This window comes from Podarcis gaigeae (assembly GCF_964106915.1).
Source record: "Podarcis gaigeae genome assembly, chromosome: 3".
Classification (NCBI taxonomy): domain Eukaryota; kingdom Metazoa; phylum Chordata; class Lepidosauria; order Squamata; family Lacertidae; genus Podarcis; species Podarcis gaigeae.
In genome coordinates, this window is record NC_139680.1 from 81,792,440 (window position 1) to 81,814,076 (window position 21,637).

The 21,637-nt window shown below is 39.4% G+C and overlaps 1 protein-coding gene across 3 annotated transcripts in view; it reads right to left on the bottom strand.

Moving 5' to 3' along the window:
- The window catches only part of STRN (striatin), a 52,602-nt gene that overhangs the window by 12,442 nt on the left and 18,523 nt on the right, over window positions 1–21,637 (bottom strand). Inside the window, exons 6-15 of one of the 3 annotated variants that reach the window (XM_083732318.1) lie at window positions 18,852–18,987; window positions 18,302–18,437; window positions 14,423–14,533; window positions 10,552–10,638; window positions 9,881–10,024; window positions 5,369–5,505; window positions 3,499–3,674; window positions 2,046–2,093; window positions 648–769; window positions 40–207 (exon numbers count right to left, since the gene is read on the bottom strand). In XM_083732318.1, the coding sequence (XP_083588444.1) occupies window positions 40–207; window positions 648–769; window positions 2,046–2,093; window positions 3,499–3,674; window positions 5,369–5,505; window positions 9,881–10,024; window positions 10,552–10,638; window positions 14,423–14,533; window positions 18,302–18,437; window positions 18,852–18,987 (1,265 nt within the window). The remainder of the gene's footprint in view (window positions 1–39; window positions 208–647; window positions 770–2,045; window positions 2,094–3,498; window positions 3,675–5,368; window positions 5,506–9,880; window positions 10,025–10,551; window positions 10,639–14,422; window positions 14,534–18,301; window positions 18,438–18,851; window positions 18,988–21,637) is intronic. The other 2 variants (XM_083732319.1, XM_083732320.1) reach the window with 2 other exon arrangements.

Sequence of the window (21,637 nt, forward strand, 5' to 3'; positions counted from 1 at the left end):
CTTTCGATAGTGTTACAATCCAGGAGATTTATTAAATACCTTGATTATCATTAAATATGTTCAGAGCTGGAGAGATCTCCAAAGCTTTCCATAAACGGATAGTGCCATCTGCTGAACAGGAGAGCAAGCGCTGGTGTGCTCCACTGTAAACCAAGCCCCACACTGCATCCGTGTGGCCTACAAATGCACCTCTTAAGACTGAAGGATCTGTGGGATGAAAAAAAAAATGCACAATACAAGAGGAAAGGGGATTTCTTTATAAATATTATGTGCTGCAAAGATGCTCTAATGGCGGTTAACAAACGCTCTAGTCCTCCCTTAACTGCAGAAGTCCTGACAACACTGACTGCTGACTCAGTCTACCTCCAAAGCAATAATACATCATGACATTCTTCCATATCTTTTTTCCTATTACTGGGATCCTAAGCCAAGATTGCTTCCAAATTACAAAACTATCCTGTGTGATCTCTTATCAGGCATTTCTCTTTCACCTGGTTCAAGCTGCATTTTGTTTCTGAATAGAACCATTTTTCCTTTTTCATAGTGAGTTGCACTGCATTCAATAAGCTGCTGCGTATTTTTAATGTGCTCCCTTGCCCCCCGCCAAAAGAGAAACCTGTTAAAAAAGGGGGGAGGGGAACACTTACCATAGGAATCATAAGGGTCAATATTTGGGTTTGTAGTATTCCAGCCCTGAATGAGGCCATCAGTTCCCCCACTATAACACTGCTCACCAGTATTACTCATTACCACACAAAGCACAGGACTGCTGCAAGAGGAAGCAATACTGATTTAGTGGAGTTTTATTTCAAATATTTTCATTTCTATACTGCTTTATATTTGTAAGGGAAAAAAATCGCAGAGTGGTTTACAACACATTAAAACACCAATAAAACAATCCACAATAAAACATTACTGAAGAGAATGAAAAGTGACGTATACCTTCAAAGAAACATAATTAACAGGAAACATTTTTTCCTTCTGCCCCCTGGCATACATTCCTCCTGTACATGATCCCCTCACCAAGGTATTTATGGAACTGCCATAAGGGGCCAATGAGGTCCATAAGCTACAGGGCTCTGGCAGCAGATCACACCCCCATCAGCAGCCCATGGCGCTATCTGCCACTGCTGCCATCCACCTGCAGAGCGCCACTTTCATTCTTGCTGCTGTGGTAAGTAAAACAGCATTTGCTTCTGCAGGGAAATGGCCAGCAGCACTCATATAGGCTGGTCTTCACCTCACTCTGAGCAAAGCATTGTGGGCGAGGTGGCCTCAGAGAGCACGGCTCTGCTGCAACAGCAGGAAATACTGTTTAACATTAAGAATTTAAGCAGTATGTGCCAACACTGCAACAAAGCAACGGAGGTAGTGAAGCTGCCCTCCAGGGCCACATCACGCACAATGCCTTGCGCTGTGAAGAACTCTGCGATGAGATGGCCTTGGAAGTGCTGGTGGTGCTCATGCTGATCGTTCAGGGGGAGAAAAGTGGCAGCAACCCACCTCAGGGGGGGTGCATTGTCGTGGGATGGCTTTGGCCATAACCTCGCTTTTTAGACCATTCCCAACCACTTTTAAATTGTCCCTTCCCTATCCCCACTGCACACTTATCAACCTCTTTGGCCATTCCTCTCCAATTCACATGCTGAAGACAGCTAAGTCCCTCTTGGTAAGTAAGTGTTGTATCTGTGCTCTGCGTGGTACATAGCAAGACACTAGCACCACACAAGCGAAAGGTGGAAGGAGAAAAAAGCAAAAAAAATGAAGGTTAATGCAATCTGCCTCACCAGAGGCTGAACTGCAGTTCGGATTGCACCATTACATTGCCAAGCTGCAGCTTTTACCAGCCCCACCCCTTTTGGAAGGAAGAGTTCACTAGCATACTAGAGGAGTGGTGAGCTGAGCTCGAGCCACAAGATGAAGAAACCACATGACCATTTGACAGGCTGAGTCAACACACTGTTTATCCCATAAAAGGAGAACTCTGTCAAGTGCTGCAGCTATATTCTCTGATAACAGAAAGAAGTTTCTGAATGTTTACTTACTTGTGTGCCCTGAAAGTGTAGATAGGTTCAACATCAAGAGAGGCACTCCTAAAAAAAAAGAAAAAAGCAGAATCACAGGTTCAGAAAATATTTGTTAAGGCATAAAAAAGTTAGCTTCCAGGTTGGCCTAAACCAGGCATAGGCAAACTCAGCCCTCCAGATGTTTTGGGACTACAATTCTCATCATCCCTGACCACTGGTCCTGTGAGCTAGGGATGATAGGAGTTGTAGTCCCCAAAACATCTGGAGGGCTGAGTTTGCCTATGCCTGGCCTAAACTGACAGGACGCTTTTGAACACTTTTACCTCTACATGCACACTAAGTGTCCCTGACTCCTTTGCCCCTCCCCACTTTTTATAAGCCACAGGCAGTCATTTCTTGTTCTGCAAAGTATCCTTGTAAAAGTCATAATCAAACAAAGAAAGAATAAAAAAGGACTGTGAAAGAATCAGCAAGAGCCTATATACTATGTAAGGAAAAAGACAAAAAATGTGGCTCTTGCAAAGCTATTTTATGTATGTATATACAGTATGTATTTATGTATATCCCACTTTTCATCATGTAGGTCTTGAAGAAGCTTACAAAACAACAAAATATACAATATTCAAAATTTTAAACATAAATTAAAACCTCTAAAACTTTAAAACTCAAGAATTTTCATTTTTTTCAAAGTAAAACATCTGAGAGGCATTCAGGGTGAAAAGGCCTCCTTAAATAAAACAGTTTTGACCAAGAGTCCCGAGATTTAGTAGGGGCAGAGATGGTGTTTGTCGAACTTCCTGTGGGAAGGGCTCCCCCCAATGATCCCAGTAATAATTAACTTGGGGTTAAGGTATGCTGGGCCTCGGTTATTCAGGGTTTTGTACACCAGCGCAAGAACCCTGAACTCGGCCCAATAGTACACAGGAAGCCAGTGCAGGTCTTTTAACACCAGTGTCATGTGTTGGAGGTAGTCTGTCCCCATCAACAGTCTACCCACAGCATTCTAATGAATATTTATAGAACCAAGCAATTCTTGTTGCGGCAACAGCTGCCTTTTTCTCTTCTTCCTCTTCTTCTTCTTTGCTGTAAATGCCAACTGATCCTTCCTAAGATTCTTGAGATATAGAAGAATACTGAAGACTATGGGTAAATTCCCTTTTCTTATAATGGCAACAGGTTATTACTTAAAGAGGACCTTTATTTGCTTTTATATAATTTGATATGATACACAATCACATATATACACGCACCATTTATTAGATTTATAAATGTTTATAAGGTTTAAGTCTAACTGGCATGCATTCTGGAAGAGAAACAATATTCCTTAACCCAATAAGTGAGTCAGCAGGTAATATTTATCCTTGAGAGGATTAATCAGGCCTAAACTAGTCATTATGTTGCTACCATGTTTCTACAATGATTAGTCTAAAAAAAATAATCTCCACATATCTTTTAACAATCACAATCTTACTTTTTTGCTGGAGATGTTTTCTGTAAATTCCACATTTTTAATGTATGGTCTTCAGATGCCGTAATTAACACAGGTTCAACTGGATGGAAAGCAAGACCTCTTATTCCATCAAAATGACTCCTTAAGGTGAATTTGGGGTTCCAGGTCTTCCTCAGTGCATCTTTATTGTTTGCTATCTGTGGTAATAAAAACAAAAGCTTCGGTTTAGCCAATGTGAGGCGGGGAACTATCAAAACAGATGGTATTTTATTTTCCTGCTATCAAATGCAGAGTTTGGACTATGTGGCAGAAAAAGTAACAAGAAAAAATAGAGATGCAACTGTTTTTTCCTATTAAAGTTAACCCTCCAGTCATTAAAGTCAACAACAACAAAAAACCATCAAGAGCTGCATGACCTGCATTTCTTCATTCTAACAGTGTTGCCTGCAAAACAGCGTGAGATGGAACCTTGAGGGGACAAGCATTCTGTTTTAAGAAATACACAGCATGCCTTATGAATAGTTGGCAGCTGTATCAATAAACTTCAAGCTCTGCCCCTCATTTTCCTCTTCCCCCCTTTCTCTTTGCTCTGAATTATTACACTTGCCTCCCCTTTCCCATAAAAGCCTGCATATATTCTTGGATGTCCGCATACTTTCTGCCCTCCTCCCTACTATTTCATCCACACAAGAGGTGGCTTCTTTAAATATCTGCAAAAAGATATTCCTTCTTTAAAACGTGCTTTCACCGTTTATTTCATATATACTCCACTTTTTCATCCCAAGCAGCTTGCAATATGGAAGGATACAATCCGAAATCACTACATTAAAATACCAGATGAAAACTGTAATACAAGTACAGCATGGAACAGCAAAATACAATGCAATCATTAATCAATAATGAACAGCTGACAAAACAAGTCTGAACACTGCTCCTGAAAAAGCCCTTTCTAAGGCGACACCAATGCTAGTGAGATAGAAAGGAAGGCCTCGGCTGATGACTCCAACAAGTTGATAAATTCATATGGAAAGTAACCCATTCAGTGCCTCTGAAAAGCTTTTGGAAGTGTATGCAATAAATGGTCAGCAATAAATCATTTATCTTGGCCATGCATTGGAAAGAGCAGCCACATCCAATTTTAAAATAACTACTGCCACATCAGAGCATTGTCCTGTAAAAGAACATCCTCTACTTAAGACAGCTTTAGGTAGTTCAGGGATCAGCACAGCATAGACATCATTTGTAGGACTGTAAGCAGATTATACTTATGAGAATCGATTGCTAAAGAGATAAATGGCAGAGCACCCTTGTGAATGCAAGCTTTCATATTCTTGCATGTTTGCATGGTTGCATGTTTTATTAATCTTACATGTTAAATTATTATTTTTCCAAACTATGCATTGTACAGGAACACAACATTCTAGAAGTCTGGTCACCAAAGGAACCATACTATTAGCACCTAGGACAGAGAAAGAACATTCTCCCTCCCACTGCAAAGCAAAGTAAAACGGCTGCATTCAAATGGTTGAGCTGCCAAGGTCAGAATTGCCTATAGATGGCACTGCAGCCACTCCAGCCATGTTGCTTTGCATGTCTTTGCAAAGAGGTAGCAGATGCCCTATTGTTGCCACAGTGCTCCTCAACTGTTTCACCAATGGAAGGGTTTCGGAAGAAAATAAGGAAAAAAGGTGGGGAAGGAAGAGGGAACGAAAAAGCAGAGGAGGAAGCAGAGATCACGGAAGCGAGAGAGGGAGTGGAGAAGGCTGTAGCAGCCAGTGAGCCAGACGTCTGGGCTTATTGTGACTTTCAGAGCATCATGCAGCACTCCTACCTTAAGGAAATGTTTTTACTTGTTGAAAAATAGAGGCAACAGTGACAAACTAGCACTTACATCGTACGTCAGAGAATCTGCCTCGTTGGCTACTGTTAGGCCTGCTAGTTCCCCAAGACCCAGCTCGTTTTCAAGGGCCTCATCTGCTCCCATAATGAAAGACTTTCCAGATGAAGGAGGGAATGTTAAAGCTTCCACTGAAAGAGAAGAAATGAAAGTTAAGTACTCCATACAATCAGAAGCTTGGCGTAAGCAGTTCAATTGAAATTCAGTAGAGTAAGGTCTTTACAAAACAAAGTGAAATTAACATGCGCAAATCAGCACCAGCAGAATCTAATTTTTGCCAGAAATAAAGTTCTTAAATACACATACCTCGGAAGCTGATTTCTTCAGAATTGTTCAAAACAATTAAGCACTACAAAAGGAAATACTGTTTGGCTGATTGCACTAATATTTGTGCAAGAGACTTCCAGGGTCTATTGGTTCATTACAAAGGAAAACGGTAGTATGGATTTGACTCTTGCATGCCCACCCCTCTCCCACCCAATTTCTTCAAGTGTTTTGTAGTTCTAGGGAAGGATATATATTTTAATTGTATTGTTTTCCAATTTATGTATTTGCCACCCTGGGCCCCTTTGAAGGAAGGTAAGGAGTAAAAAATTAATACATACATAAATAAATAAGGTGAAAAGTAATTTAATTTTTTTAAAGAATACTGAAACAAAACAAAATCACAACGGACATTCATTTTTTGTTAATGGAAATTAGTAACTCAAGAGAAAGAAGAACCCAACTAAAGATTTTTCATAGCAGAGCTTTTTCAGTGGTGGCTCACCTTGTATGGTACAGTCTCTACAGTTTGCTTAGTTGTCTATTATTATTATTATTATTATTATTATTATTATTACTACAACAACAACAACAACAACAACAAACAACTGTATGTACAAAAGTTGAACTATTTGAAAATATTTGTATCAAATATAAAGCCAATTTAAATCTTCATATCAATGTTATACAAGAGATAATACTTGCTTTACATTTTTTGTTTTTATTTTGCTTAGTTGAAGTTGCCATTAAATCTTATAACCACTATTTTAAATGAACAGTGCTGCTTTTTTAAGTACTGCTACAAAACATCTGTTATTCCTATCTGCTCTCATGCAACTATCTCCTGTTTTGTGCATTTTATAATTTTGTATTTTATGTTTTATTTTAAATTTACAATATACTTTGCAAGTGGGGGATATAAATATTTTAACAAATTGTTTCCACACAGCACACTGGTGCTAGATCCAGTACAAAACTGGTAATATGTACAGTGGGGCAGGAGGTGAAAGCAAGTGTCAGGAGATGGCCTTTGCACTTATTCTGGTTTTAAGGGAAAGAAAAGTAATCTTGGGATAGTAGGAAGAAAAGAATGGCATCCATAGAATTGATTTGAGAGGTGGAACCTCCTTGTATAACACTCAGAACTCAGGGACAGCCAATGAAATTGAATGTCGGAAGATACAAGAAAGAACTTTGAATCATAGAATGGTAGAGCTGGAAGGGACCACAAGGGCCAATTAGTCCAGCCCCCTGCAATGCAGGAATCTTTTGCCCAATGTGGGGCTTGAACCCACAACCGTGGGATTAGGAGCCTCATGCTCGACTAACTGAGTCACAATGCATAGTTGAACTAGTCTGGTAACTGGGAGGAGCCGCTGAGACCACATAACACTGGTCCTGAAAGACCTACATTGGATCCCAGTACGTTTCCGTGCACAATTCAAAGTGTTGGTGCTGACCTTTAAAGCTCTAAATGGTCTTGGCCCTGTATACCTGAAGGAGCCTCTCCACCCCCATCGTTCGGCCCACCCTGTGGAATGCCCTCCTTTCAGATGTCAAGGAGATGAGTAATTATATGACACTTAGGAAACATCTGAAGGCAGCCCTGTATGGTGAAGCTTTTTAAGGTGTAATGTTTTATTATGTTTTTATATATGCTGGAAGTCGCCCAGAGTGGCTGGGGCAACCCAGTGAGATGGGCGGGGTACATATAAATTATTATTATTATTATACTATGGAATCCACTCCTACAAGAGGCAAGGGTGGTCACTCTAATTCTGACGACTTGAAAAGATTAGACAAATTCATAGCGGAAAAGGCCATCAATGACTACTAGCCATAGAGGCTAAGTTCCACCACGCCCTCTGAATGCCAGTTGCATCACAGGTGGGATGAGTGCTGTGCTCAGGTTCTGCTTGTAAGCATCTTGTGGAGCATCTGGTTGGCCACTGTGGGACCAGAGTGCTAGACCAGATGGGCCTGATCCAAGTTCACTCTGATGTTTTCAGGTAGTCCCATCGATTCCAAAGGGAGAATAAAATATTCAGCCCAAAAATCAATGGGGCCAAAAAGGGGGTGGGTCACATTTGTATTTGCCTAAAAATAAAAATATTGCATTCTGAATGCTAGGAAAATGCAACGAAGTAAAAACAGTACATGGTGGCGGCCTGAGGCGGGGGGTCACCTGTAAAAGCCCTAAATATCGCCGTACGTTTGCCAAAACATCAAACACCCATTCAAAAACCGAAGGCAGCCTTCAGCCCAATTGTGTGAAGGTCAAAGCAATGCTGAGACTGAAAGCTCAGGACACCCAACTGAGCAATCGTGGGAAAACTACCACCTAGGCCTTTCCAGCAGTGAACCCAACGTGGGATGGGGAAAAAAATGTTCCAAGCAAAAGGAGATTTCCCCCCACTTCTCCAAGTGTTGCTAAGTAACATTTTGTCTTTCAAAGCATATATTTTAAGCATGTGGGCTGTTGATCGTTCAGTGTTCTGCTGCACTTGTTCCATGTAGTGTGCTACATCCACTTCTTAAAATGCAGCCAGCAGAAGCTGTTTTAATCAGACTAGTGGCCATTACATGACAAATACATATTTTCTATTTATAAATATGCCCAGATAGCAATTTTAAACAGAGGAAGTTGGATCCAGTTCATGACTAGAGGTGGCTTTGCAATTGGCAACTGGGAGATTTCAGGACTGGTATCTAACAGCGTTCACGTTGGAGGCATTATTACCTCTGAGGCAGAATCAGCTGCAACTTCTGCAACTGCAGCCTCTCAAAAAGTGTCACCCACAATAACTGAAATGGAAAGACCCCATGGGGACGTGCCGGTCTACACAAATCGTACCTTCATTTGAATGCTGGTCACGAGATACTCATCGAGTGTAAACTGCCCCTTAAACTTAGCAAGGTTAAGTTTAACCTGAAATCAAAAGGGCTTTCTTGGAAGACATGTTAAAGAAAACCAATTATTTAGCTTGTTGACAGTGGAATGGTGATGTTTTTAATATAAGCCGAGGGGGAACTGTTTTTAGGTTTTCAGGACTTGCTTAATTTTTCCCTCCAATATCTATCAACTAGATAAGCAAAAAATAAGTACCTAGAATTAAAGTCTTCTGAATCCAAACATTTATTCTGAGCACCAAAACTTATGTAAGCTCACAGTCCTTCCACACAAAAATCTATTCCTGGCTGCTTGCTTCTCTTCACCCACCCACCCACCCACCTGCCTTCCTTCCTTTCTTCTAATATACTCCTTGCCTCCAATTTTCTTCATTCTAGCAGCATAATTTAAGAGGGTCATTTTGTTGCCATTGAGGAAGACAGGAGTCCCTGTCGTGCTCTGCTCCATGGGGTCACGAAGTGTCGAACACGACTAAACAACAACACTAGTCAGAATCCTTGTCACTCTGCTTCAAATCATCCAGAGCTTCCAGTAGATCCAGATCTAGCATTAATCCACTCCTGCTTTATGTACTGGTAAGGTGCATTAAGCGTTGGTTCTGTAATTTGCCATGTGCTTGAAAAATTGCTAGCAAAGTTAAAATTTTCAGGACATAGTAGTCTTGCGATCTTCCCAGGGCACTTTACTCATAAGAATTACCATACAAAGCAGATGATTTGCAAAACTGAAAGGAAGGACGTTTGCTAGTATGTATACAAAGAAAGGATGGAGCATTTAATCAACTCTTAGTTGGGAGTAACTGATTAAGAACATTTAATCAGCTAAAAAGATGCCCCCAAATATTTGGACAACAGATTGGGGGAGCTTTCTTTTTAAAAAGAAATGTATAGCATATGTATTTGTAATACAAATAGTTATAAAAACTACAGGTAGGAAGCTCCATCCTGTGATTTCCCCTTTGTTTTCACATAGGAAGGATTATTACTTCTTGTAAGGTTCCTTTAATTCAGGAGTAGGGACCCTTTTTGGCCAAAAATGTCAGATTGTTATTTCCCCCAGCCATCAGACCTGCCAGGCCTGAATGTCACAATGATGTCAGGTGACTGCAAAGGCCTTCAGAAGCACCTTCCAAAGCCCTATTTTGCAAGCACCACTTGATCAACCCATCAAAGGTGCCTGCAAAACACCCTTTCAATTTAGGGCCCCAAAGGGTGTAGTTTGGCCAAAATGGAGAGGTCTGGCAGGCCTGATTAGGCCTCAATTTCTAAAGCAATAGCTCTTATGCACCACTTACACACACTTAACACACACACACACACAGCAGCCCTCACCTTCATCTGTTCTATTGATTTCTTGTTCAATAAGCCGTGAAGTACTGGATCTGGTGAGAGACATGGCTGACTGTTGTAATCCAGGCAGATCATCAACATCTCTCAAGTTAGCAAGCATATCTTGTAGTTTTGACCTGTTGGGCCCTGGCCAAAAACAACAAAATGTGGGGGGAAAGTTTTGCAAACATTAATAAAAGTAGTGTTACTATTAACTAACATGTTGCACCAACAATAATGACAATGAGTGCTATTTATAGCAAAAGAAAAAGATGAATGTGAGTCAAATAATGATTCCTACTTCCACCAGTAACTAAATTTATGGCATGAAATGAAGTGCTTTAAGAAGGAAGTGATGGAAACTGAGGTTTTGCACACACACACTTCTGTTCACTGCATGGACTTGCTTGAGAAATGTAAAATGCATCCAAGTGACAGCAAATAAAACAAAAAATAATTTTATTTTTCCAAAGACTGTAACACTTGTGAGTTACATTTTTTGCACAAGTTTTCAAACTTTCACCAAATTGTGCAGGACTGTGACCGTGCCACAATCTAAACAATGACAATTACTTTTAAAAAATTGAAAAACAAAAACAAGCAAGCAAGAGTCGCTGGTTTTGTTCTCCCTGAAACTACATGTGGTGAAAACCCATGCCCTTCTCAAAACTTACCTGCATTTTGCTCCATCATTTTCCCACATCCCTGCTTTGACTGTTTTATATAGGACTGAGGCTGAAACATATCTTCGGTAGTTTTTCCTGTTGTAAGTTTAATTAAGAATGGGAAAATATCTTACCCACAGTCCATAACCGTTTTTCCTAATCTACTAAATAATATAACTATTTCTAGTCACCTTAAAGTGTATTCTAAGACAGGTCTGAACTTAGCACACTTCACAAGGACTTTTTACAGCAGCCTAGCAAAATCACAGCACTTTCCTCAAATGATTCGGTCCAAATCCTGCCATAATAATAACAATGATTTGTAACGACTGATATTTGTTTCAGACAAACAATTCAGGATTTTGCAAGACTATAACAGAAGTGCTTGTCTGCAAATATACAAAATTCTATAGGTGTGCACATTCATTAAAGTTATATATGCTTTACAGCTGAACATTCATGCCCCTAGATTTCCACTTTTAACCTTTCTGTCACCAAATATAACTGATTTATCACAGTTACAAACTATTCTAGATTATGCATAACTGATGCATCTTCCAAGAGTGTTGGCCCTGAGCAGATGCTTAATTTCTGTAATGGCAAAACGCTACTTGATTTCATTTAATTAAGATTCATAACCAGTTATTTTTCATATCGGGAAAAGCTGGGAGAGGGGGAAGCAAATTCCATTCTTTCATCCATCACTCTTGTTTAAACATTTAGCTCTTTAGTTCAGAAAGAATAGTGGCAAGGTTTTAAAACCCAATTTGGTTATACACATAATAATTTCCAGTCAAAACAAATGCTTCATCTCAAATTTAAAAATCTGTTTCTTTTCTGCTAGGTATGCCACTCTATTGAGCACCACTTTCATGCAGTCCTCTGTGTTTTTGTTTTATCTCATCCTGATCAATAGTTTGCTACTCAACAAATGAAACACATTCCACCAATCATGACCTGCTTGGCATTTGGCAGCCCCCACCTCAGGTCTTGTAGTCTCAGGTAGGGAGCAAAAAATAGTTTTAAAGTGAGAGCCTCTGGCAGGCTACACTAGGGACTAACCTACACTGGTAGGTTATAACATTTAAAATGTGTTATAAAAATGTGACACCTGGGGGCGCTGCAGAGCTGCGAGTCGCCAGCAATGGAAAAATGGATTGAGTGATATATAACGTTATTTTTAATTAATGGTTTGACAGATCAATGTAGCTCCAGCCTATGTTGCTAGTGGGCTGGATTCAGCATGACGAGCTACAGAGGCCCATGCTCTAATGCAAAGTGCCATAAACTCCTGTGGCCTATGCTACCTATGATATTCAGACCACGTATCTATCCATGTTCTATGCATGAGTCACAACATTTAACAAGCTTGTAGTGAATCCCAAATTCTGATATTTTTGAGGGGTGGCGAGGAATGAATGGAAAAGGGAAAAGCAATTTGCCAAACCTCACAATGGGGAATCTAGTAAAGAACTTGAATTACTAGATCTTGTAGCAATGACTAAGGCAAGAGCATATCCCCTCATACTATGGGCCAGCACCGATGAACAGGAGAATGAATACTCCTGAAGTAGGCCTTAGGATCAGTGGGTAGGACTTCATTCGGCCAGAGTAAAGCCTGTCTCAGTCCCATTAGCTGAATTGGGTGGGCCGGCAGAAGCCTTAGGGTTTTAAAACAAAACAGAATGTGGCAGGCTGCCAGGAGATCTGGACATTGTCCCAGAAAAGTGGCTAACCCTTAAATGATGTTTTAGAGGAATACACGATGTACAGCACTTTGAAAGAATGGTTTGCAAGGTGACAGGGACAAGTTACTTGTGTTATTGCTGCTGAAGCATTTCTCCATAACCAAAAAACTTAATAAATAGGATTATCCACTTCCTTCTTTTCAATACTCAGATGTAGAATACAGGGAATCAATGAAGTGGTTATGCTTCAGTAGAGCACTCTCAAAAAATTCAAGGAGGGAGACCTGCATCTCCTCCTTTCCCTACAACATCTAGGGGAAATACAGGTAAATTGCCAGGTATCATATTTTAGAGTTTACCATAGTAAACAAAGCAGAAGAAATAGCTGATGTAAGGAGGACTTTCTCTCAGGTTTGTAAATGCATAATGAATGAGTACTGCAATTTGAGCAACAAAATAGAGGAATATATTCATCCAGATTTCAGACTCTATCGTGCCTTTTGCCATTAGGCCCACAAGTAATCACCAAATATATTTTAACACTACCAAAATTTGGTACTGTGATCCAATCATAATATTTTTTAGCTGAAAATTTATCTGTTCTATGATCTTAACAGTGCTAACACTACAAGGCTGCACAGACCAAAAGCCTCTGCAACATGCTGAAAGCTAGCATTTAGCAAAGTCCTCCCCAAGAATAATGGGGAAAGCTAATACTGTAATTTTTAAATCAATTTTGCAAAGACTAACATTAAAAATTAAGCATCTTACATTTTTTTTTGTTAATCTTGATTTCTGTGTGCATTTGTTCCATATAATTGCTACCCAAATTTTCAGAATACAACTGCTGTGTATGACATATAAACCTAGGATTTCCATATTAAACATCCAAAAGGGTTGCATTGCACATTTTGAGCACACAGCTTCTACGTAATGGATTTATATTGTAAGAGATGTAACACAGAAAGGAAGTATGACACACAGGGCTAGAAATTAAACTTCAAATACTGATCCAATTGTTTGCCTGGTATAAAAATAGCACTCAACCAAATTAGGCGAAGTTTGATGAGGACTTACTGATATTATTAAAAGCCTGGTAAGATTCCACCTCCCCCCATTTCGAGCCCTGCATTCAAATTATGAGGATAGCATGACTTGCATGTAGCAAACATTACAAAGAAACAAGGGTAGAAATTAATTTGCTTTTATCTTTCACTTCTAGTTAAGGGTATGTCCAGACCAAAGATTCAGTTGTCTGCTTTTCTCATGAGCTGCTCTTTACAGGTTTGCACTACATACATCTCCTCTTCTTCTCCAGAGCTATATTATTTCTTTTTTAAAAAAACAGCAACTGTTAAATATATGCACTGTACACCCCCCTATATACACACCCTAACTTCTCAGATGTGCTGGGGGGGGGGGTGCATGAGGTATTTCCACTGGATGGCAAAGTTTATAACTTCATACAAAGCTGTTTGCTTTGTTTGGAAGGAGTTGTCTCAGGGCTGCCAAAGGGAAATAAACAGTTGAACATATCAAGTGATGGGATCAGGTTAGTCCAAAGGCCTGTGCATGGCAAGTAACTTTTTGCATGCTATCAGAGCATTTTTCAGTCTCCCTCAGTTTCAAAAGCGTTTTGCCAGGTAGCATTGGGGAAGGCTGTTCAAGAAAAGCAAATGCAAACCCAAATCCTTGGGTACATGGAAATAGCTGAATGGTTCTCCTGATCCAAGTTGCATTGCCCACTGTAAATGACAGGGTGCGCGCACAGACTAAACTAACTTCAAAAATTAGACGGAAGCATTAAGTTCTGCACAAAGATTCCCAGAAGTACAAACCAGGAGAGATCACACAATCAACTACAGCCTCTATGGTCTCTAAGTCAAGCAAAAATTGGCTGGTTTGGACAAACCTTAACAAGAAGTGTTTTATGGCAGCCAAAAATTAAATATTAATATTTTAAAAGCATCCCCCCAATACTTTATCCAACTGGATAAAAGCAATGACCCCAACACCTCTGGATTTTAAGTATCATTAATTTCCACCCCTGGTAACTGTGAACAGGAAAGCAGTCAGGAGCAGCAAAGTAAAAGAGTAAGTAGTTTGAGGAAAACATTGAAAGAAAGATAGTATTGGTGAAGTGAAAAGAGGCAGGGATTTATGAATTTTAAAGTGCAATGTTTTCCACTTACTCTTCACCCCCTTTTTCCCCTTGCGCTCCTTTTTGTATTGTTCCTTCAGTTTGGTTATTACTCCCTGGTCCACATTCCAGGCTTCAGGCATGAGACACTGGTCTTCCTTTTCTAGACAAAGTAAAACAAATGAAACATCCTCTTTATGTCATTTATTTATTTGATACTGAAGAAGGCAGCAGCTGCTGATCTATAAGTAATTTATTTATTTTGCACTGAAGGCGGCAAAAGTTGCTGATCTATACATTTGGTTTTTTTTTTAACAACAATAAACAGTGCTGCAGTTGAAGGCCAAACGGTATGTGCTTCTTTTCACATGTTCACCTTATTCATATGGTGAGGAAGAGGGAGTGTTGTTTAGCAGAGCAACAGGAGAAGAGCCCTGAACCCTTCCCCACTCAACGCCATGCCTTCCCTCAGTGTTGTTCCAGCTCCTTTTCTCTGTTCTCAGCTCACTGCTGTTATCAGAGTCAGAAATAGGATAAAAGCTGCTGGAGCAACTGATTGCAGACAGATAAAGCATAAGTGGGGAAAGAGTTCAGCGCTCCCCTTGCTGCACAGCTTGTACTGTTAAAAGTAAGATCTGCCCACCCCTCTCCACTTTATAAATGGACTGAGCCAAAATATGAATGCTGGCTCCACCACAGCTCAATTGAGCCTAAGTGCCATTCTATTTCACTTGTTCAGAAGTCTTCAAAAATGTAATTGGGGTTGGTGTTAGCAATAGCCAGTTTCTGATCCCAACCCTTTGTTCATTCTGAGTGCAAATACATCATTTTTAATGTAATTGGTAATTACTTCAAACATTTCCCCTTTCAGTCTTCACTGTCTATGTTACTTGAGTCTTTGAATACCCACTTACTTTTGACTGGGTTTCTCTTATGTTGCGCAACATAGATAAAAATAAATTACTAAAATTCTTTAGTAAGAAAACGGGCACACCGCTGCATTAGATAGTAACAGAAACAGTAAATCTAGGCATTATTCTTCAATGTGGGCATATCTCCTTTCAATAATGGTGTTCAAGAGCTGTAAGAATAACCTGGTCTCATTCATACAGTTCAAATTATGACATTTTACACCAGCTATAGATAGCAGAAGGCACACAACCCAGAGGTCCTGTGGTTCCACAAACCACACTTTACACCAAGGCTGAATCTTAGGCTGCATCAAAATAACAAGCACCTCCCACCTAGTGTAACATGAGAAAGCAAGTGGAATGAAGGTACTTTAAGCCCAGGGGTATCATCTAATAATAGGTTCATTTAATAACTGATTTGGAGACTGCCACATTACTGATCCTGCAAGTCAATTCAGAGTAGCAAAGTCTACCACAGGACTTGGCACATTTTCATACGCCATGCTGGTGTCACATAAGCCAAGTGAGTATGCTTAACACTTGCAAAGGATTCCATCTGAAAGCACACTTAAATGTACGTTCTGTAATGACATGTAACACAGCGTTTTGGGAACTGTTTTCCAAGCACAGGCTGAACTTCAGAAGAATTTTGCAACTTGCCATCTGCTTATACAAGAGTGTCTGTATTACAATGAAGCCAACATGGAGTATTGTAACATCATCATCAACATCATCATCATCATCATTATTAAAATTTCTATACCGCCCTTCACCCAAGGATCACAGGGCAGTTTACAATATAAAAACACAAAAATGCATAACATAGTAACAAAAACTAATACACCCCTAATTATTATTATTCTTTACTCTCAATCAGCAAGAAGCCAATAAAAAGGTACAGATTGTTTGTTTTTCACGTCCCTGGTGCCAACCACCTGACTGTGTTCATGTCAGGTGCACAACACTGCTACTACCTCTGCAGATCTTATGAAATGGCATTCCACCTGTTGTTACCTTTTTGGGAGGGTCACAAGAAGAAGGGAGTTGCTATAATTACACATAACCCCAGATATTGTGTAGAAATGGCATTCTGACTTGTCCTAACGTGTATTTACCTCTGGTTATACATCACCTGTGAGAACACATTTAAAAATTCATTCAAGTGGCTTTTTGAAAAGTAACCTATTCCAGCGTTTTGTTTTGTTTTTAAAGTCTGTTTGTCACATGAGGCAAATCTTGCTCTAATAAACTATATAGATTACTCAGATGTTTTCTTTCTTCCATTTCTGAATACTAATGCACAACAGTATCCAGCTCTCAGATTTCTCATTCATAGCATATGCATACTTACCTAGGATTAAGCCCCACAGAATTTGGTGGGACTTCCTCCAGGTAAAGCATGCATGTGATTGGGCTGCCAGAGTCAGTGGAGCATAAGGTATGATGGATTCAACCTATGCCATTTGAACAGGTGTGGGAGAAAGAAAAACAAAACATAGCCAGATGTGGACAGGATGGAGCAGAGGAAGTTCAGCAAATGGCGGTTACAAAATCCAAAGGCTGGGAAACTAAGCAAAAAGTGATCGTCAGGAAGCAAGTAGCTAATAAAGTGGGAATAGATGCAGAGTTTACAACAACAATGCCGGATAAGAAGGACCAACCAATCATGACTGCAACAGAAACTGGCTAAGAGTGAAGTAACTGGAGTATCAGCCAGAGAGGAAAGCTCCCAAGTAAAGGAGCATCTCTCTCCCTCTCTCTCTCTCTCTCTCTCTCTCTCTCTCTCTCTCCACACGCACACACACACACACACACACACAGCCCCAGAGGAACAGTAAATATGGATAGATATGAGTTTATAAAGGATTACAAGAATATCTGCAGGAAATGGGTTAGTATGATGGACCCTTCAGAAACAGATTGTAAAGGCAAAGGCACCATTTCAATCCCGTTTCGAATTATTTGTATTTGGCCACTCTGGAAGAAGTGAAATGCCATCAAGGAAGTGGCAAGTAAAAATAATGTGTATAACAACTGACATGTAAGGAGACAGATATTCTGTATTTTAGACACCTGCTGAAAACTTCTCTGTTTACTCTGGTCTTCCCCAGTTGTATTTTGAGTTTGCAGAGATACAATCTACAAAAGAAGCTAAATTACACTTCATAGTTTTTATTTGATTGATCTTATATTATTTATTCTTATGTCCTCTTGTTCACCACTCACAGATATTCTATATTAAGCATTTTATACATTCTTAAATATCAATCTTGGTCTGGTAGGCAAAGGGAGTGCGGAGAATGAAAGTGAACCCAACATGCAAAACTGGCTTCAGAAGGAATGGGAAGCCCCGACGCTGCATGTCAGACTCCCATCTGGCCACTTTGCCCTGACACAGGCTCACATGGTCTGCCATTTCATTCTGTTTTTTTACTCTACCATTTCACTACCTGAAGTCATGAAGCTAATGCCAAAGCAGACTCTGTGGGGCTTATTCTGGCCCAAGGGCTTTAACGCCGAGATGTATCAAGAAGTGGAGGTGGTCTATGTCTTGGTCGTTTTCTTATGTAATGAGATTGAACCAAGTGTTGTTTCCTTGTTGGCCAACCCATGAAACACATAAAGTCATGACAGGCACATGACCTACAACGTTCTCCTACCTCTACAGCCAGTTTCCGTAGCATTGCATGGCTAAGACACCGTATCTGCCATGTTCCTAAGGAGTTAAAAGGTTTTGTATGATGTTTTAGTGGCATCCCCAAAGAATAGCCAATTTCCTTACAGAACAGAGTTTTAAAAGTTGCATCTTACAACTAACTCAAACTATTCATAGAAAATGATAACTTCAATAAAATTATTTATTCTATCTAGATAAAATACAAAGGTGGGGAGGATCTGGCAGGGCTTGTGTCACACCCCAGAGCTACAGCAGCATATCCTCAACAATATTACAACTGCTACATTTTTTTGCATTTAACCAAGTTCCTGCATTTCTGAAGAATTCCTTTTTACTTCCTTACCCCAGTCTGTGCCGTCTCCTGAACTTCTTGACTCTCCATCTCCTTCATCGGATGTAGCCAAGAAATCAAACTCCTTCAAGGCCTCTTCAGTATCTCGGTCTTCACTGCTATCTGATAGCACCCTTTTCCTCACAATCTATGAAGGACAGAAAATGAAATGAAACACTTGTGTCTGTATTATTTCTACATATCCTTGCACTCTAGAGGGGACGGGGACACAGAAGAGAAGGCTATATACATCACTGTTCATTTTAAATTTAACTTCAATACTAATGTACTATATAATCTTTAGAACACTAGGGGATTTAATCTAATTTAATCAAAGCCGTGTGTAAATTGTAGAGGAGGAGGCCAAGCTAGGCTTCTTTTAATTGGATAGGAGGTAGCAATACAGTACTAGAATACTATTTATCAGACCGACTTGCAAAAATGTGCCACAATTAAATCCTTGCATTTGCTCACACATAAGGATTGGAATATATGCCATATCATGATTTTTAAGATCCCATCACTGAAAGTCTTGTTCTATGATTAAGAGTTCTCAGCCCACCGTTGAAGTGTCCATGATTGTTCTCTCTCTTCCATCAATATCATCATCTTCGTCCTCATCACTAAATTCTGCTGCAGCATTTTCAAGGAATTTAAATGTCTCTAGCAGCGAAGCAGAGTCTGTCAAATCTGGTTTCCTAGATAAAAATTAAAATAGCAGCAAAGGGTTATTTTGTCTGTTTTTCTCTCTTCATTATGTTTAACAAAGCCAAACACACATAAAAAATATAGGGGAAATGATATAATTCTCCAGTGGATCTGCAATTTCTTTTTAATATATAAATGTTCTTATTTATTTTCATAATAAAACCAAACATTTACAACAATATTAAATTTGGCATCCATGTCATTATACACAGCATTGGTTTGAAAGAGTTTTATCATTAGTCCACGCGATCTCTCTCTGTGTGCTACTGGAACTTCAGTTTCACATTCATAAATGTATATTGCGGTGCACGACAAAAACTAGAATGAGTCTCATGGCACCATCAGGACTAAAAAAAATGACAGTACACACTCTTTTATAGACTACAGTCCACTCCATTCAATGCACAAAGCATAACTCTCGGTTTGAAGATATACACACACAAGCAAAGGGGAAAACCTTAAATGTTTTGAGTTAAATTACAATGAAATATAAAATGTATATTCTGATAATTCAATTAGAACTTAAATGTATGCAAAATATGCAATGATACTTCACCACAGCAGCAACTGGTTGATTACTCAACAATGCTAAGATGCTTCCATTAATGTGTTTCATTACCACTTAACTCCAGCTTCCCCTATTTTCTTTTACACGTGTGTGTGTGTACATACATACATACATACATACATACACACACACACACTCCTCTGTCTATTTAGGATTGAAATTCAAGCAACTGGAGTTCACAAAAGCTTGTGACATAACGAATTTGTTAGTCTTGAATGTATCATAAGACTTAAACAGCTATTCCTATGAAAAATGACGACGAAGGGCCTTTTATTACATTCTGGGCTGGATCCAGAGATCACATGAGCAGAATCCCCTGGTGCCCCTAAAAATGTGCTCAGGAAGTTAGAATCCCCTCTTCCTCTTTCTGTGAATGGCAGCCTCCACTGGATTGCCAGCTCTTCCATTTGCAGAAGGCTACCTCTTGATCCAAACTCTTTAAATTTATTTACCACGCTTCATTTAACATGGATTCCACTTGAGCAAACACTTTGAAAAGTGAAAATCTGAAATTATCCACTTTTAGAAGAAAACGCACACACAGCACCACAAGCAGCACTACTTTTGAAAATGAGCATATATGAATCCACATTTCAACAGACTAGCCAACCACTACTGATCAGCAGTATCACCATTCTCCCATTGATACCTGAAATTGTCTTCTTTTGTCTTGAGATTAGAAAGCAATGTCTTCACTGATATAGTTAGATGCTTAAACCTCCAGTTTCTAGATTACTACTTGGGACAGTGGTGGGGGAGTTTGTTTGTTTGTTTTGAAAAGAAGAAGAAGCAACTTGCTGGATTTCAAGATTCTCAACACAAGGTGAGGGGGACCTTCTGGGACAAGAATAAAATAAATGAAGCCGCAACTGCAGCTCCCCAAACACCTAGCTTTACTGATACTTTCTTCAGGTTTTCCTAAATAAACTAATTGCTGTTTTCTTCATTCACTTAGTAACTATTAAATACATTTTCTCTTAGCCAGATAGTTGTATTGTTTCTTTTTCTGAAACTATGAAGAAAGTTGAGAATAAAACACTGCTGGATCCAGAGTTTGTTATTTTGTTCTTAAATGTGCACAGTTTCCAGCTACAAGCCTCTCTTATTTAACCCGTCACTTGATTCCGATTACTAGTTAAACACTAAAATGAGAGAGGATTCATTATTATTTCTACACTGCATTTTCATTTAAAATATAGCTTCAAGCATACTAGGAGGCTGTGTGGGTAACCAAGGCAGTTGCAAACAAGCAATTTTTCATTATGCAACAAAAGGCAGTAAAACAAGGAAAACGGGCCAGGTCATAATTAATGCCATGTCAGTCAGGGTATAGAAAAATGTAAAGGAAAGTTAGCAAGGCTACAATTTTTTAAATTTGAAATTTCAAGAAAAAATCCCATGCATGTTTGTCAATATATTAATAAGGCCAATAGTGCAATCCTATGCTTAAAAGTGCATAAGATTGCAGCCTAAGTGTCTCAAAAGTTCTGGAAACATACATTCAGATTTAACTGTAAGCCACCCAGAGAACTTTGCTATTGTGTGTCCTATAAATGTCATAAAACACGTTGCCTTCTGTGGCTAACTAGCACCATATTGTAGAAACGTTACAGTATAACCTTTTTCAGAGATGTATGAATATTTCTGCATGTGGTGGCAGAAAATAATTAAAATAGCTGCCTGCTCCTAAGTCGTGTCTGCTTGGAATCTACGAATTGGATATAATATTTAAATGGGATTTATGCACATGCAACCGTACACACATAATTTTAGGGGTAAGGCTAATGCCAATGAGGCCCACATACATTTGAAGTTGAGTTTAGGTAAAGATATCTATGTGAACATGAGGCAGTCCAGGGAAGTGATAGGTGCACACAAAGTGATCCTATTCTCCACTTTATGCAGACTGTACACACTGGCAGGTATGCATAAATGGTGGACATGAAGCAACAGTAATCACACTAACACTGTTAAAGCAAATTTTTTGCTAAATAAATGATATTCACTGTCCCATACAAGTCTCAAGTGATGAACACATTCTGAATTCTTTTATACACACTGCCCAACAAATT